The sequence below is a fragment of the Oreochromis aureus genome, linkage group 18, assembly GCF_013358895.1.
Source record: "Oreochromis aureus strain Israel breed Guangdong linkage group 18, ZZ_aureus, whole genome shotgun sequence".
In the NCBI taxonomy this organism is placed as follows: domain Eukaryota; kingdom Metazoa; phylum Chordata; class Actinopteri; order Cichliformes; family Cichlidae; genus Oreochromis; species Oreochromis aureus.
Genome location: NC_052959.1, coordinates 27,020,177 through 27,039,096, shown reverse-complemented (window position 1 = coordinate 27,039,096; position 18,920 = coordinate 27,020,177). Strand labels below are relative to the sequence as shown.

The following is an 18,920-nucleotide window of genomic DNA, read 5'->3' as shown; positions in this document are numbered from 1 at the left end:
ATGCAGTGCAGCTGCAGCTCCTCAGTCGGTCACCTTTCTTCACCTTACTGGAGCAGAAGTAAGACCGTGTGTGTCGGTGTGCGTTCATCTCAGTTATTTACATATGTGTGGGTAGACATTTGTGTGGGATAGCTTTCATATTTATGTAAGAGTTATTATGTATTCATTCGGTGCAGATCTTATTCGGATGCATGATAAAAATAGATAAAACTACGAGAAACAAAGGAATGATATGTCATCATGTCAGTGCCAGCAAGTCATGCAGTCTTGATGCCGTCTTGACCAATCAGCAACTGATACAAGCTGCTCCATTTTGACCTGTGATATTAATATTTAGTCTGTACTTAAGTTAAAACTGAAGCTTTAATGTCCACGAGGTATGGCATATCAGCGTGAACATCTTCCAGTTTTATTTCCGAAGCAAAACTGTTTTTGCCAGTGGCTTTTGCACCATCAGTTTACTTACTCAGGGATCTTTTAGGACATTATTCTAGTTAAGTAGAGAAGCTGATTTTGATACCAGTAAACTTCCTTTTCAAGGAAGATTAAGAACAAGACAATGGAGCCAAGAGGGAGTCTGACTAGTTGACTAGAAGTAAATAAAATGAAGAAGATACTAGCCATGGATATCAGGCTCATGTTCCCTCATTGCCATGCGAATTGCCATGCACCCTGGAATATTCACAAGAGGACAGAGAGATGGTCTGGTGTTCCATGAAACCTTACTGTTCCAACAGAATCCAAGATTCAACTAACAAATAGGCTATTTTCTCTCCCAGACAAGCTTCAGGAGCATGTTCCCCCTGAAGCTGGAGCATTCTCCCTGGTCTGCCCTTTTAAAGTGGGTAACCATCAGTCCATTCTGCCAGTCCACTCTCCTCGACTTCCATGCACTGTTGCAGAGGTGATTCAGCTACAATAAACCCACAACATCCAGAGATGCTACAAAGGAGTTGATTAATAATCTCAGTGACCTCATCTCCAGTGATGGGCAAATCATCTCCCTCATTCCCAGACTCTGCTTCCACTACAGAAAGCTTTTCAATGGTATTGAGGAGATCCTCAAAATATTCTTTCCTCTGCCTGACTACCTCCTGCTGTATACAGTGTGAACAGGAAACTGCTTCCTCCTCCTGAGTCACATGACAGTTTCCCAGAATTGCATCAAGGCTGACTGACAGTCTTTCTCCATGATTTCACCAAAATCTACTACTAGAGCTGCACTTTGGTTGGTCAGCGGTACCTGTCAACTGCCTCCTGAGTCCCAAAGGCTAATCATGCTCAGTAGGACTTCTTCAGCTTGACGGCTCTCTTCATCTCCAATGTCCAACATGTCGTTCTGGGATTACTGCCTAGGCAAGCACTTTGTGGCCACAGCTCCATACAGCCACCTCAACAATGGAGGTGCAGAACATGATCCATTTGGACTGTCTGTCCTCAGGGTCCCTCAGATTGCTACTGACACTCTGCCAAATGTGGAACGTCTATGAACGTTCTGGTATACCTGAACCTATATGTATAGGTACACTAAGCCTGTTCAGCATTCTCCCCCACTATTTGATTCAACTCACTGCAAGCTGGGGTTCAGTTCACAACTCTGTTGTTCTTCTCCCAAGTGTCCAAAACATGAAACCACAGATCTAAAATTGATTACTGGCCTACAGTCCTCATGCCACCTCCAAAGAACACCCTTATGCTCAGCCATGATGCTTAATATAGACAAGCTGAGGTTAAGCAAAGAAGTCCAACAATCCCCAAAATGCAGGTACCGAACTGATAGCCAAGCATACCCAGCACTGCTCGCTGCCTCTCAACAGGAGCAACTCCAGAGTAGTATGGAGTCCAGCCCCTCTCCAGGTTCCAATGCCCTGTGCATTGAGGCAAGCCCCACTATATCTAGCAGGTATTTCCTCACCAGAGAGGTGACACATGAGAGCTGTTATTTTAGAGTTTATTTGCTCAGCTAAATTCAAATATGTTACAAGCTAATCAGCTAGTAATCTATTTTCTAACTCCCCCCCCCAAAAAACTTGGTCTTAACTTTTAACACTTCAGTTTTTACCATCTTATAAACTATATTACGTATTATTTTTATCAGCCAACAAGTTAGAAACAGTAATTCATGCATCCTTCCACTTTCTTAACTGCTTATCAAGTTCAGGGTCATGGAGCCTTTCCCAGCTGCCAGAGGATGATAGGCAGTTTACACCATGGACAGGCTGCCAGCATGGATGGAGACAGACAACCATCCATGCTTTAATGTATTCACGTCACCTTATTAATTTTGTTGAAGTTAACAGTCTTGCCTCAAATAGCAAAGCTTCAGACAGATCCAAGGACAATCTATTTTCTTGTGGAAGAATTTACAGATAACCAGCTTGCAGTAAGAAACCTCTGTAACAGATGAGCATATTTCTGAACCCAAAATAATGAGCTGAGCTTGAATAAGCTTGAAATTATTTTCTCATAGTCGCAGAGTTATTAGTTTGTGCTCACAGAACAACAAAGCTTCACGACCACCAAAACAAATGATGAGAAATATTCATTGTTTGTGTCTGTGTGTGTTTTTTTATGACATGTCTGGATGAAACAGAGATTTAGTGAAACTCCTCTACGACCAAAATCCCATTTGCAAAAATCCGTACAATCAGTGTGGAATAAAGAAAGAGAAACCAAAGCCTATTGGAGCCACGATCTGATATGGTGATAATAAGATGTTATATTAGGAGCTTCTTTTCATGATGTGCAGCAATTTTTGTTTCAGCAAAAAAAACAACTTTCACACAGCAAACTTCATATATCTTTGTTTTACTCTGACAGAGAGGTGATTTATGGCAAATTAGCTTGTTAGCATGTAATGTAATGTATGCAGTGGCGTTTTTATTCTGTTATATTAATAGCAGTTTTGAGCTTGTCACAAAGATTAAAAGGAAAAAAAAAATCCCCAACCTGAATAAAACATGAGACACATTACCTTCTAAATATGAATCATAACAATGTAAAACATACTTCATAACACAGAAAACAGAGAGGTCTTTGGACCCTTACAGTGCCCCATAAATTTGAGCCCTACATCATTTGAAAACATAAATTTTCATAATTAATCATTCCAATAATTAAGTCCTTTGTCTTTTTCAAGATTTTAGTACAAGAAACAGCCACACTAACTGAATCTAACTGGATAAACTCCACTTACCAGTAACATGTTATCATGATAGTGTATTTAGCGTTAAACTTGCAGTCTTTGTAATGGCCAGCAGGGGGCGACTTGTGTGGTTGAAAAAATACATTCGATTGTATTCAGTCAGTAGAAAAACAAAAAATAAAACCCCTTTTTACTTGATTTATAAAAACACATTCTGGGTGGGTTTATGGTCTCAAATGCTGGTTTAAAGTTTTATTTAATAAAATCTGATGTCAGTTTATTTTTTTCTAATTATGGTTCCATATGGAGGAATTAGGCAAAAAACCAGAGCGTGATTTAAGAGTATGCATGCCTGGTGATTGCGTCCATGTCTTAGTTCTGAAAAACATCTGACTTCTAAAAAGTAAAATCGTAATGGACAATTAAATGCTCAGCTCCTCCCATCATTTATATACAGTCTACAGCTCATGTTTGCTTACTTGCATAGCTACTTCAGGCTTCTCATCTAATTTTTACCAATAATGCAAGATATTAACCCAGCCCATCAAAGTGTGATTTGTGGCTTCCTGAGACAAATGAATGAGCAACCTTAATGGGGACTCAAACGCACACCACTGAATTTTAGATTGCTGACCTTCCTTATTGTTTCCTAATTGCTTCTCCAGCAGTGCTGTTCCCTGACTGGGCCTACAAACCCACCTGGTCGCCCGGCTCCCGACAGATCCAGCTTTGGCACTTCCTACTTGAACTACTGGCCCGAGGCGAGGGCGGGGCCATCGGCTGGGGAGGGGAGTGGGGCGAGTTTGTCATCAGGGACCCTGAGAAGTTGGCCAGGCTGTGGGGCGAGAGGAAGGGCAAGCCACACATGAACTACGACAAGCTCAGCCGGGCCCTCAGGTGGGTAAATTAGCATCAACATATTCTGAAAACTTAAGACTTAAAATTAATTCAAGACAAATAATGCTATAATATACATATTTTTTCATTTAATTTGATTTTGACTATTTATGTTTATTTGAATTTTCCTGTTGAATTTTCCTGTATTTTAAAAAGTTATACAAACATAGTATATATGTAAAAAATACTGAAATTTAAAAAGTTATACAAACATATATATATATATATATATATATATATATATATATATATATATACATAGTAATATATATATATATATATCTTATATATACATATATATACATACATATATATATATATATATATGAGTAATCCTTTCTCTCCGTGCAGCTTCCTCCTCAGGCTCCTTGCCAACACATGTTGTCAAATTAAATTTTCAAATCTAAAATGCCCACAGATGCAAAACATGCCGCCTGGGAAGCAACAAAGAAATCTAAAGTGCCCTACAGGAACAGCAAAGCGTACCTTAGACACACACTTCAGAGAGTAGTCTTGACAGAGAAAACATTTTACTTCCAGATACTACTACAACAAACGCATCCTGCACAAGACCAAAGGGAAACGATTCACCTACAAGTTCAACTTCAGTAAACTTATTCTCGTCAACTATCCGGGATACCCACCGCCAGCACCACCAGCACCACCAGCACCGAGCCATCAGGTCATTCATCACGTCTTCACCTCAGCTTAAAGGACTTTGTTATGTGGAAAACTGGCTTCTGGGTTATTTTACACTTTATATAACACTATAAATACAGTGGAGTGGAATGTAACCTGTCATTTGGCCAGTTTTTCAAAAAATGAGTCCTTTAGGAAGAGTTTCATTCCTCAGCACTTTGAAAGAAAATAATTGCCTTATTTGATATATAAAAAATGAACCAGCTCTAATAGAAACAATTGCCTCAACTTTATCATTTAATATGAGTTTGGTTGACTTGAATAAAAATCATTAGTGAAATTTTATCATTTAATGTAAAACCAAGCAATTGACTGATCCTCTAAAGTAGAGGGGAGTCAGTGTGTTAAAGTTATATCATGTTCATGGGCAGCGCAAGGGCTTAGGTTACCTACTAGCCTTTAAAAAAAGCAGCAGACCTTGTTTAATTATTTGATAAATTTTGTAGGAGTGGGGATTAGTAGGGAGGCGCTTTGTCTGTTGAGGTAGAAAAGCGCTGCATGAGCAGAGTCTATTAAAAAAAGTACTGTTTTGGAATTAAACTCTTAATGTCATATATTCTAATTGAGTTTTTCAGATATGTGTGCAAAATATCAGGAACACCATACTTCAATTAAGTTGATTAATGTCTTCATCATCTGAAGTGCCTTTTTCCTTTCAGCTCCAGGAGCTTTGATCCTCCGTATATTAAAAATAAATTAATCTTCACCTGGTGTTCTTGATGTTTTGTGCACTCGCTGTCTGTCTGCACTCTTTGCATTTCAACCATCCTTCCATCTCATCCTCCATATACCTCCATCCCTCCAGCTCGTCCAGAGCGGCTCTCTTCTATTCCCTCATCTCGCTGCTGACAGTGGCCTTCCTCTCTGTGGAAGAGCAGGGTCAGTGATGGACAGAGGTAAGGCACGAGGTCTGCAGAGTCCAGCTAACACAGATGAAGACCCAAAAAGCTGCTTTTCACTGCTCCCTTGCCACAAGGGGTGATTACAGTGGGTAGCTTTGCATGTTTGATATGGCAGAGTTTTTACACCGGATGCCCTTACTAATACAATCCCAAAGGGGATTTGTGTCTCTGGCTGAAATTTAACCAGCAACTTTTCACTCGCCAAGCAAATGTGTCAACCTAATAATATACCACTGGAGGCACCAAGTGACTACAGACACATAATAAGAGACATTTGGCTCTCAAAGAGTCCCAAATTGCAATCTGTGAGAGAATACTTTGAAAAGTTTTTAATCATCTTTTATTAATTGCAGACCTGGAGCATTTTGCCATTTTAGTGCTTTTATACCTTAGTGGTAACCTTGGATCATGGCGTGGGCGTTAAAGAGGCTGTTTTTGAATGGTTTAAATCATATTTAACAGACAGAAGCTTTGCCACCAGGCTGGGTGTTTTTTTTTTATCATCAGGGTCCATTCCTGGTCCAGTACTTATTTCACTCAGTATGCTGCTGTTAGGATCAATTTTCAGAAAATATGGAACTTAATTTCACAGCTGTGCAGATGATTCACAAACTTGAAACGTAAACCACAACCCCCTTGAAGGTCTTGTTGGACCTCTTTGATGATATAACACTGTGGACGGCACTGAACTTTTTTAAACTGTATGAGCCAAAAATAAAAAGTGGTACTTTTTGGAGCCCCTAACCTTCATACCTTCCTTAACAGTCATCTTGACCTTTTTAAAACACCCTTTTGCAAAGGAGCAATTAATGTTATTGTGTGAGCTAGTTTCTTTGCTTGTTTCATGGCTTCATTTTGTTTATTATATTAGTGTTTATTCGTGCATCACCCAGTCTCCAAAACACTGTAGCTTGACTCCTGAAAGGCACACATTTGCTAGGTGAACGTGCAAACTAATACTCTGTGGAGCTACTAATGAGGCGCGTAAAATTCATCAACTCTCTGCTGTCCCGATGACTGTAGCACTTCAAACCGCTTCTCTCATTAACATCAGTGCAAAAGCTGTGCACTGGGAGCTTCGTAGCATATCATGTGCAGGAAGGTCAGTACTTTTGTCCATATAATGTAATTCAGTTGACTCAGGACTACTTCTAGCTCTGGATTAATACACATTTGATGTTCTTATTCTTATATATTTATAACTATTTTTTAATAATTCTTTCCTCTAGTGCAGGAGAAGGATGGTGCGTTTAATTCATGGTAAAACTTTATGTGATTCAATGAAGTCTAATAAAGGCTTTCGAGACCCAGACACACTCATTGAAAGGATCAATTGATTGCTACTGTAGGTTTCATGGACTTTACTGAGAATTCTCCACTTGATCAGTAATTAACAAAGCTGTAATTGTAGTTTTAGCTGGACTGACATTACCTTGCTTTTCCACCGTCCTCATATTCACTCACTTTCACATTACATAACTCACTATTCAATGCCTGTAAACTGCAGATTTTTAAACTCCTTCAGCTGCGTTTAGTTCAATTTCCAGTGAGACTGCACTCTGATGGCTTGCCTCTTCTATAATTTAATGTATTTCAAGGTGAAACAGGGTGACGGTGATGGAAAATAATGCAAGGAAGGAGTTCGATCCTGACCTTGAAGACTTTTCCTCCAGAGTGAATAAATTCATTCAGCTTGAACATGCATGAAAGAAAGTAAATGCTAAAAAATGCTCTGTACTTTGCACCTTGGAAGTTTTAATAGTGCATGTTTCCTGGAAGCAGTTACTTTATGATTTTTTAAATATTAAGACGACTGAATTTATGTGGGAAGGATGCTAATTTAATGTTCATTTACATGCTTCCTCCCAAAGAATCCAGAAACTTAGTCTTACTGTGATATGAGTTGAAGACCTAAAAATAGCTCATAATTTGACCTCAAAGTGACATTTTTAATGAAGATTTAGACTCAAGATTGCTGTTCTTCTTTGTGTTTTATCTATTATAGACTTAAAATATTCACTTTAGACAGTTAATTTAACTACTTAGAACTAGTTTTAGGTTCCCCCCGAATGGCTTTAAAGCCCGTTCAATGCATCAGAGTAGTGGTATTAATAAATCACTATGTGTTTGAGCTCTGCATATGTCTCAGGGGTTACCTTTCTGATTGATTTGACTCTCACTCTGATTCCTGACAGCGGTTCAGCCTCTGCCTCACCCCTTCCTACTCCCGTGCTGCCTTCCTGAACCGCTCCCCGTGCCTCGGGCTCTCCACGGCCCTTTCCCCGTCATCTCCACCCCTGCACGGCCAGGAGTCAACCTGAGGGAGCTGGGGGAATTGAGCCTGAACGCTCGCTGGCTGCACAAGAGCCCCGCAGGGTGGGATGTGAACCATTACGTCAGTCGGAGCCTGTATGAGGGAGCGAAGCAGACTCAACTTCAAGATGAGTTGAAGGCAGCAGGGAGACGGTTAGAGTGACAAAGAGAAAACAAGCTACAACAGATGGACTGCTTTCCCTTCTCAAATCTCTCAAACACAAGCTTTTTTGTGTGCTGTTTGAGCTTGTTGTACAATAGTTTATTATTCACTACCTGTGGTTTAAAATGCACAGACTTTGTGGGCTATTTATTTAGTTGGACCATGTTGTCTTCTTCTTTTTTTTTTTTTTTTTGCATAGAAATATTTATGAATCCTTCTTTTCTTCTGTCTGCACTTCACGCCACAGTAGGGGAATTGCACTTGTAAACAATTAACTACATGACACTTGTGTTGGGTAAATAAAGCAGTGCACTCAGCTTGCATTATTTAGCTGTTTGTCTAGCATTTCACCAGCCCCCTGCTCCAGTCTTCATGAAAATAATACGAGCTCCATAAATGATGCATTCAAACAGGCCCAGGGAAAATCCTGTTGAAAAGGGCGCTTTCGTGTCGTCTTTGCAGTGTCATGTCCAGGAGCCGGTGTTGTTGCAGTTACCACCCCGACACAACAGGGGGCAGTAGCGTCCTTGACAACTCATGAACTTTTCACTACACCCCATTTGCCCGGGAGACAGACTGATCGGAGAAGTGTAAAACAGCAGAGGTGCCACTCTGATCAGTAAAGATAGTACGCGTTATATTTTATCTACTATTTATTTTTCCTGATATTATATTGTAGATTTTTTTAGGGGGTGTTGTTAATATTGCTCTAAAGCAACATTATGGAACCTTCAGAGGAATCTACATTTGAAGAATTTTGTCGCTTTTTGCTTATATTTTGTTGGGGTTTTTTGTATTATGAATCAAGTAAGCCTAGATTGTTTATTTATACTTTTGTTACAAAAGCTCCTCGGGTTTCTTGAAAGTTGTTATACAAAACTAAGTTATTGTTAATGTTATTAGATCAGGGGTGGCCAGAACCAGCACACAAAAGCATCCAATCCGGACAGAGATTGGACCCTTTTGTGAAAGATTTAAATATTACAGTCGTTTAGTTACAAAAAATACCTCCCAAAAGTTATAGTGTTGTTTTTCAAGATATATCAATCTGTTTATTATATGTATTTTTTTTTCTTGGAGCGTTCACTTGTACTTCTTTATGTTAAAGGATGGGTATGGTGCTATTACTGATCTGGCCTGCTTGGCATAAAACTGCTGGATGAGATGTTCCCTTTCTAGAGCTCGCAATGACAATAAAAAGAAGCTTAGACACACACAGACCATTTTTGTTCTCTTTTAGCCCCATAACCTTTAAAACTGTTCTTAACTGTAATTTTAAGATGCTGTTTTGTCTATTATTTGGCTTTCAGTGGGAAGCATTTGACAAATGACACATTCTCTGAGTATTGCCTTTGCTTGGTGCGTCTTGTAGTTGGAGATTACGACACACTTGATGGGCTTGTCCAGCGTGAATGAACTCATTTTTTATATATCTCAAATATCACATCACTTTTTGAGCTACAATTCTTGTAAAACTCAAAAATGACAAAGAAAATGACTGACAGAAATTGGGGAAAGCTGTTTGACATTCACTTTCCACCACTTTCTCCCAGTTTTATGTGTATTTCTTTTACTTGTGGTAGTCCAACTTTGTGGTTAATGTGGTGACACATTAACCATCAGGACACTCTGGTCCTTCAATAAAAGCCAAACTTTACTTTTGAATATTATGGATAGTAATAAGTTGAGGAATATTTTCTGAATATCTGCAGAAATGAGATTTAAAAGGCTGTGCAGATTGTCATACAGAGGGATCATACTATCTTTAAAGAGGGGTCGACACCCCTGGTTTGGAATGACTGTAGATTTTCAAACCTTTAGTGCCCAAGATCCACCAAAAGTAGAGCAAAATGTCAAGGCTCATATTCATGTCACTAAAAAAAATAGCCTCTATCTCCGCTGGTTCATTTTTTGTCTGCGTTGCTACACCAGTTTATATAACTGGCATTCACCTCCTTATCAGACTGACCCTGGTTCCCACATGCCTTTTTAGCTTGCTTGGTACCATTTTGGCAGTGTAAATTGCAGACTTTAAAAGTGTTTTAGCTTTTCAAAATGTTCTCCTCCCCATTATCAGTCATGGCCTCTGATGTGAACTTGCTGGGAAGACTGAAAAACACCAGGAATTAAATTCAGGTACCATTTCATACAGATTGCATCGGGAAACATGCAGCCAATTCAAGAGAAGTGTGACAAAAATTTAAAGAAGTACTATTTTTTACATACCTGCATGAACATAGCAAACCATTAGCTTTGTTATATTTTCCCATAGTGAGTTGTATACTATCTTAACAGTAGCGTATAAGCTTAGACTAAGCACAATCACATCTTATTAGTAGCAACGGAGTAGTTTCATTTAATACATTTTGTGTAGCTACAGTAAAAATAAAATTTTCTTTGGATAAACTAAGTACGTGAGTGCGCATGCGTACAGAGCGGAAACCGCTCGCTTTGGGCTCCCGTAGTGAGTCATCTTCTCCTCTGACAATCTTTGGCTGAGATACAACTTTTGGCGCCGAATATTCCAAATTAATATTTTGCCTCTCTGCAGCGCGGGAGTTGGTGTCTTCGTGTGTGTGAATGTTGGACTTTTGCTGCGATTTAAACGTTTGTTTTAGCCAGGTATCAGGTGAAGGAAGAGTTTAAAGACAACATGCAGCGGAGCATCGCGTAAGTGCAAGCCAAAGTTTGCAGTTAGCTTGCTGGAAATTAGCACTAGCTTGACGATGCTTTTATCTGTGCACTGGAAGAGTTAGCTGTGTAATAAGTGGTGATCAGGGGGGGTTAAGTTTGACTTAGAGGGGGTTACACTAAAAAAACAAACAAAAAACATGTCTGTTTCGGTGTGAATCGGACTACCTGTAAGCTAGCTTTAGCATGCTTTTATCTGCATCACTTGTTTGGAAATATAGTTTTATCTCCTGCACAGACACAGACGGTATCATAGCTATATAAGTATACATGGTCGTTAAAGGCAGGCTATTTTCCTACCTTATAGAGATCTTTTAAAGCGGCTGTGATCTGAGGAGCCACATTGCTGTAACACTAGATAGCAAAGATGGTAATCTGTGATTCAGCAAGTTTCTAATTTACAGGCAAACCTGTTTCTGTGTTGTTGTAAAAGTGCGGCCTTATTAGCGATTTTTATTACACTTTAATGCACTAAATACAGACATGTGTTGGTATAAACATGTATCAAGTCAGTGAATGCTTGTGTGGTCTTTTTACAGATCCTTCTTTCAGCCCAAGAGCAAGGACATTCAGAAGAAAGCTGCAGAGGAGCCTGTGAAAAAGTGAGTTGTAAGACTTTTCAAGAATCTGTTGCCTGGAATCACTGTTAATTTAGCTTTGACGTTAGGGTGTTTTAAATCTCTCAGAGCAATTGTATTAATCTATACACAAATTATAGTTTGACTCCACATGTAAGCATGCCTGCTCTGTATATAGTTCAGGCAAAGAGTAGGTGTTACCTTGTTAAACTGAAGCCTGAAACCTGGAAAAAAAAAAAAAAAAGCTTTGAAAATCATGGTCCTGTTTGTTTTGTCAGCTTTTTTGATGTATGAGGATAGATGTTTAAAAAGGTCCCATAAAAGCTTCAAAAGTCTCATCCTATTCAAAGAATGAAGATTCAGACTTCGCATAAGATGATCACGGTGCAGTGTCAGTTAGAACTTCTGCATTGGCGGCTGCTGCTGTAAAACCTCGACTGTTTAAGCATTATACATTTTTGTTAAACCTTCAGAAAAAACCCTTTTGTATATCTTTTCTAATTAGACTTTTGTTGAATTAGTTTTACTGTTGTTATTTACACTGGCCTCTCTTTGTTTCTCATCTTAATTCAAGCCACAGGTGAGTGTCTTTGGTTTTTAATAGAGGTGCAAAAGCACACCTATGTCTGGCACTTGCACTGAGAAAAGGACTGCAGAGCAAAAGTAATAACTATTAGTTTTTTTTATTAATAGTTATTCTCTCAGATGTCTTGTTTTCATAATAATTATACAGCCTGAACTTAGAAGAGTTGGCTTTTCTTTTAGTGAAGTTTAATGTACTCATTCGTAAAATAGTCACTGCATCAAGGCCAATTTTGAACCCTTAAAACTTTTAATTGGGCTGCAAATTTCTTTAGACTTGGACAAACAGGGCTATTTTAAGGAATAAACCACATAATAAAACTGTCATATTATCAGAAGGATGGAGATTTTTACTGCCTATAATGCAGTTAAAATACCTGCATTTGTATTCAGGCAGAAGCATAAAGCGAGGTGGCTGATATGGTGCATACTGATACCATTTTCAAACATATTTTTGTGTTGAAAGCCCACCCACGCGTGGCGTATGTGCAGTTATCTTCGCTGCTGAGTGAAACTTTGTGTCCAGTAGTTCCTATCAAAAGATGAAGAGACGAGAACTTCAGTTTCTCATCTCCGAGCTGCTTTGGTGATAAAATGTTCATTATCTCTAGACTCTTTAATCTTTTAAGTACGTCTTAAAACTCACTTTAATTGACTTTCCTTTCTGTAATGATCGCCTCATCATTGCTTTGACCTCTTTTTACGAGTCTTACTTTGATTTTATAGGTTTTCTTTTTTATGATAGATTTTACTGTTGACTTGATCCTTTAAAAAATGCCTAATATCGCACCTTGTGGGTCAACATTACTACGTGAATTAACCTTAAAGGGTTCTTTTATGCTTTTCCTTGTTTTCTGTCATTAATATACTGTTAAAATGGTGTCTGTTTATATCAAATACAATTAGAGTTTTGAATAATAAAGTCAGCGTTCATGTAAGTAGTTCCTGTGAACCGGCTCTTTAAGCCTTCTGTTTGTGATGGGCAATCATTTAGAATAATGTCTCCTAAAGGTGGCCTTTTTAAATATTGAGAATTTAAAACAGTTTAAAACTTAACAAATTTAAATAATTTTGTCAATATTATATGAAGAAACAATGGCTTTATGTCCTAAATATCTACAGAGAGAAGATATTTTAGCTCAAGTTGAACAAGGGCTGCACTGTACTTTTATGTAATACTCTGTAAAGGTTTGTGTATTCAGTGTATCTTTAGCAGTCAGGCAGGTTATTAGCGCTTGTTTTTTTTTTAGCATAGCAAAAGACCAAGTCCGTTGTTGAAATTAGTGTAGCTTAAAAAAGAAGTATCACAGTTTCACACATCTGTAAACAATACACAAGTTAGCAAAATACTGCCCCCTGGTGGTGACAGCTTTAGTTAAACTTTGCAGAAGGTCATTGCAAAGTGTACCTTTAAAAATAAATAAATAGACAAATGTAAAAGGAGTGGGAGACCTCAAACAGCTTTTTTCAGACAGATGATGAGCTATCCAAGGTCCTGACCCCTAAATAAAAGGGTTGAGTGTACCAAGATATAGCTAGAAAGCTAGTTCACTTTCTAGCTGCTGACCTGTTTGGGTCAGTGATGGCATGTCCAGCGTTCAGCTGTAAAGCACACTGACTGAAATAAACCCTGAATGACGAATACTTATTTTTCTTTGTTTGTTTGTTTTTTTTCAGTGTTTTCACATTAAAATGTAAATAAAAGTCCTTCATCAAACAAGCTGTTTGCACAGCTTCTCTCGCACAGCTGGTCCCCTCTCTCTTGGAAGCAGTTATTCCAGCAGCAGGGATGAGTCTTTATTAATTTTAAAGCTTTAGTTGCTGATTATTTTATACATATAGATTATCTCTAACTATAATACCATGTTTGTGAATTCTTTCTATACAAGCAGTAGCTAAGTAACCACACCTTATAAAAGCATAATTTTAATTCTGTGCTGGTGACATCGGATTTATCACAATAGATGCTCTCAGGTTGCCTGGCAACCACCTAACACTGGATTACAATGACAGTAGAGCAGGGCATGTACCATTTAATATAAAATGTATTGTGACAAAAAAAAACCCTGACATGTTAATGTAGATTAATAATTTATAAACAATGCGCTAAATAATATGTTGAACTGTGAATCATGCAAAGCTACTCAAGTAAAAGCACAGAATAAAAGTACTGAGATGGAAATAAGGCCAATAGGTCCCTTTTAATGCTTTATTTAAAATTTGTGATATCTGAAGTGTGTTTCTGTGGTCATCTCCAGGCCTGTCAAGAGTCCTCTGAAGGTGCAGAACGGTGTTCAGGAAGCAGAGTCGCCCATCAAAAAGGTTGTGAAACGCTGCCGTCAAATCCTGGACAGCGATGATGACGAGGCCCCAGTTGTTAAAGAACAAGTTCCCAGCAAGGGACAAGGAGACAAAGAAGCTCCTGATAAAACAGAAAAGGTAAAAGCGACATGTGGTTTTATAATTGGGACGTCAGAGTTCATTTAATCTGTTAAATTCAACACATCAGCTGCAATTTGTGAGTGACGTTTTCACCAATAAAAGACTGACAGATTGATGGGATGTCATGGTGCTAAACAAAAAAGCAGGCATGCTTTGTGGAAACACTGAAGCAGTGTGTTACCCATCAAATGTTGAAACGAGTGTAACGAAGACTCTTAGGGCTCCTGTAGGCATATCAGTGCCTATTGTTGGTTTGGTTATGGGGAAAAACAATGCTACACAAAGGCCTAGTAATTGTATGGTGAATCACAATGTTGAATACATTTGTCAATAAGCCATGTAATGAAAAGACCTGATTATCAGCTTTGGCTGTCTTTCAGCCACCTGTTGTTTGATAAACACTTCTCTTAACCAGCCTGTTTATTTTCTTTGTTGTATGTCAGCAATTATTCACTATTTGTTGATTGAGGGAAGTGATTATGATGATACATGATGTTTGTCAGGCTGCCCTCACCTCAAATCCCTTTCATATGGGTGTAATTATTAATTTTTTGTGACAAGGTACTAATATATCCACTCTTGTACTCTTGGCAGTGGAGCAGCTCCCCCGCAGATAAATGCAGGGCAGCGACTAAAGATCACTTTCATCAGTAATTAATAATCCGATTTGTTATTAGTCTGTAAAATGGTAAATGAAGTGTCAAAATACCTTAAGTAATCTTGTGATTCCAAATTGTTTGTTTGCTCGATAATAACTTAGTAAATAATTAATTTTCTGCACTGTGCAGTATTGAAGTAGGTATTGAACTACTTATTATTAGGGTGAATGAACATTAGAAATAGCCTGCAATGTTGGAAAAACAGCAGGTTTTGTCAGTGGACCCCAGGAAACCCTTCATGTGAAGGGTCACATGAGCCACCTTTTGTTTCTTAATTTTGTAGTGACATGGTTTTACTTGAATCCAGATGTTTAACATCATTAGTTTGCTTGATTTAAATGTAGTTTTTGCTGTTCCAGGTCTTGATGGTTGATGCTTAATATTGATTCGGTTTGCCTTTCTACAGCAACCCCTTGGTGTGGCAGAAGCTGGCTGTTTGTGTTGCTCTTGACTTTCTGTTTTGAGTCCTTTGCTCTTTCCAACTATTATTATACGTTTTTATGTTGTTGAGGCCAGTTGGTGGGAGACGTGACCAATTCAGTGAGCTGCTTGTGTCTTTATAAAGAAGGGAACCTTCAGCTGGGGATGGGGGATCAAAATAGTTTAACAAATGATTTTTATTTTAATGTGATTGTTATGTGAAATTAAGCACTGTTATTCACGTGTTTATGACTTTTTAACTGTTCAGACTTGTTGATGTTCAGTATTGATCAGGTTTGCTTTTATCTGTTTGTATTGATTTCTTTGCTCACTTTCCAACTCCTTTTTAAGACTTATATTTTTGAGTTTTTATTCCGAGGGAAGTTGGTGGGAGACCAATTCAGTCAGTCCATCTCCAGACTTAAAAATTCCCTCCTCTGTGATGTAAACTATTTTTTTTTTAAATTATCTCTTTTATTGAGACAGCAGTTGAACATAACAGTAGTATGCCTTTTTACACTTTCTTTGCTGTCACATTTTTAACTTATAATTAAAAAATAAAGAAGAAAGAAAAAGAAGGGAAAAAAAGGGAAAGAAGGAAAAAAGGGACTAGGGTTAGGAGGCAGCAGGGCAGGTAGGTTTACATAATACTCAGGGTTGTAACGTTGGTAAACTAGTTTTAAAGCATATGTCCAGTGCAGTTGTTACTTAAAATGATTAGACAGTATTCATATAATTATTCATTTTTTGCTGTTCTCAAACGAATTGATGTTCAGTATTGATCAGGTTTGCTTGCTCCTAGCTTTCGTTTTCACCGTCTGTGCTATAATTATATTTATTAAACATATCTCTCCTTTGAATGTAATACAGAACATTTCCATAAAATAATGAGTGGAAAATTTGAATCTCAACTAAAATCTCCATGAATTTCATTAACTTCAGTAACTATAGTATTTGCTTCTCTCTTATCTTTAATGACAGCAGCACTTAAGCCAGAAAAACTGATTACCCCAGCCTTGCTTTGACCGTTTCACAAGGAACTTCTTGTCAAGTGGTGCGTTGACACAAAATGCACAGAAAACTTTCATCATGCATAAAGGGCCATCTGAGACAATAGAAAGTCAAGTGACTAGACCTGCAAAGTAAATGGGACTCTGAATTTAAACCATTAGCATTGAGACTAAAGTATAATGCTACTGAGGCCAATAGGATGAGGAAGAGTTCAAATGAGAGCTGTAAATAAATTTGTCTCACTTTTCTCCAACCTCTCTTTGTTCCTTTGCTCTATATCAAAGTGAAACTGAACCATACGGCTACAGCTGCCCTCAAATAGCATCAGTAAGCTTGTTCTCTATTTTTGATCGTCAGTGTTGTGAGGAGAATCCCAGCTGATGGGTGCTTTGTGACAGCATGAAGCAAATATTTCACTGAAGTCGGTCTATTTAAATTGCTGCAAACTCTGATTTCCTCTGTCAGCTTTACCTGGTGTCTATTCACGTTTGTTCACCTCATTTCATAGAGTTTGTTTGAATGGAATGTACCCTATATTTCAAGGATTAAAGATCTGATGTCTCAACAGGACCTGGAAAAACTAGTCCATGCATTCATCTTTAAGGAGGCTTGATTATTGTAACACATCTGGACAGGTCTACCTAAAAATCAGTCAGACAACTACAGCTCATTCAGAACTCTGCTGAGGCTCACTAAGACCAAAAAAAGTGGACCACAAGACCAGCTCTGAGGTCTTTACACTGGCTGCCTAAGGGTCAAAGTTCTGATGCTAGTCTATAAAGCTCTGAATGGTTTAGGACCAAAATACATCAGTGACCTCCTGACCCAGTATGAACCTTCCAGATCCCTCAGGTCATCTGATCCGGTCTTTATCAGTTCCCAGAGTCAGAACCAGGTTTTGGCTGCATTCAGATTTTATGCTCTTATATCTGGAACAAACTCCCAGAAAGCCTCAGATCAGCTGAAACACTCAGTTTATTTAAATCCAGGTTGAAGACTCACCTATTCTCAGCTGCTTTTGAATAAAGCACCAAATTCACTTTTAAGCTTAAATTTCAAAACTTACATTTTAACTACTGATTTTATCTACTGTTCTGATTTTATCTACTGTTCTGATTTTTGATTTTATATACTGTTTTGTTTGTTTGTTTGTTTGTTTGTTTGCTTGTCTTAATCAATTTTAAATCATGCTTTTTATCTATTTTGTTTTTGAATGTCTTCAACTTTTTGAATCTCATTTGTTGTTGAATTGTGCTATATAAATAAACTTGCCTTGCCTTGCCTTGCCTATATAGACAAAGGTATTGGGCCTCTCTCTTAATCTTTGATTCTGGGTGTTTTCAGTTTGCCTTTACAAACATTTGTGAAAGAATGTGTCATTCTACAGAGCTTACTGGTACTATATAGGAGGATGCAACTATTGTAACTAGTGTATTGATGAAATGGCTTTCCTCCTAGATATTATGCAATCAGTTTTAAGGAGTTTAATTAAAAAGTTGGAAGTCTTTAGGAACCACAGCAGCTCAGCCATGAAGTGGAAGACCCCATAAGGTTACAGAGCAGGGCTGTGCAAAAGTCACCAGTGCTCAGCTGACTCAAAGCCACCTGTAGCATTAACATCAGTACAAAACTTGTGCACCAAGAGCTTCATCGCTGAGGGGCACCTGTAGGTGTAATGTGGAGGGGGCCAAGTACCTTTATCCATATACTGCACTTTGCTTCATGTTACATGTAAAAACACTGTCAGATTTTGAGTGTTTCAAATGTTCAGCATGGTGATGGTCAGGTGATTTTGAAAAAGTACTTGACAGTGTGTTTGGGCTGGCTCAGTATTTCAGAGCAGTGCAGCATTGCAAATAAGAGAGCTTGTCCCAGAAGAATGCTGCTTCTCATCGGTCGGTGTGGAGTTGTTTCGGTGCAGGTGTCCAGCTCCTTAAATCTTTCACTGTAGGTTCGATCTGCTGTGGCATCAAATGTGTCCTCAAATAAACTTTCCTGTTACTGCCATAGATTCATCAGTACTTTTTTTTTTGTTTTTTGTTTTTGTTTGGGTCGATCTTTCACTGTGTTGGTCTTTCTTTCTTAACCTACCCCAACCATTTCACCTTGTTTCCCCTTACGAGATGTGATTTAGAGACCCTTCCATCCTCTGAGACTATTGCTAGACTGCCTTCTCTTGACAGGACTGTTGCTGGAGGGAGTCTTGTGTTCTTTATTTAGCTAATTCTGTTATCTGTGACTTTGCTTCTCTGTTTCTCAGCGAACAAAGCCTCTCGTATTGATCTTCTCTCAGTGCGCTCACTTTTCCTCGGCCTGATCGTGCTTTGGATTCAGCTGATCCAGTTTCCACAGAGGTCCATGCTGCCCTCTTGCAAACCTTCACTCTAGTCTTGATTTAGAGCTCTTAAAGCCTGTCTT

General features: G+C 38.4%; 2 protein-coding genes across 2 annotated transcripts in view; both read left to right on the top strand.

The window, feature by feature from the left end:
* LOC116332077 (ETS domain-containing transcription factor ERF-like) lies at nt 1-7,964 on the top strand. The gene is made up of 4 exons (XM_039601701.1): nt 1-58; nt 3,811-4,042; nt 4,583-4,724; nt 7,839-7,964. The coding sequence occupies exons 1-4, from the start codon at nt 1-3 to the stop codon at nt 7,962-7,964; spliced, it is 558 nt and encodes a 185-aa protein (XP_039457635.1).
* Nucleotides 7,965-10,617: 2,653 nt separating this feature from the next.
* The window catches only part of lig1 (ligase I, DNA, ATP-dependent), a 68,335-nt gene continuing 60,032 nt past the window's right edge, over nt 10,618-18,920 (top strand). Inside the window, exons 1-3 of the mRNA XM_031754946.2 lie at nt 10,618-10,789; nt 11,350-11,412; nt 14,229-14,409. Coding sequence (XP_031610806.2) covers nt 10,773-10,789; nt 11,350-11,412; nt 14,229-14,409 — 261 coding nt within the window. The 5' untranslated portion in view covers nt 10,618-10,772. The remainder of the gene's footprint in view (nt 10,790-11,349; nt 11,413-14,228; nt 14,410-18,920) is intronic.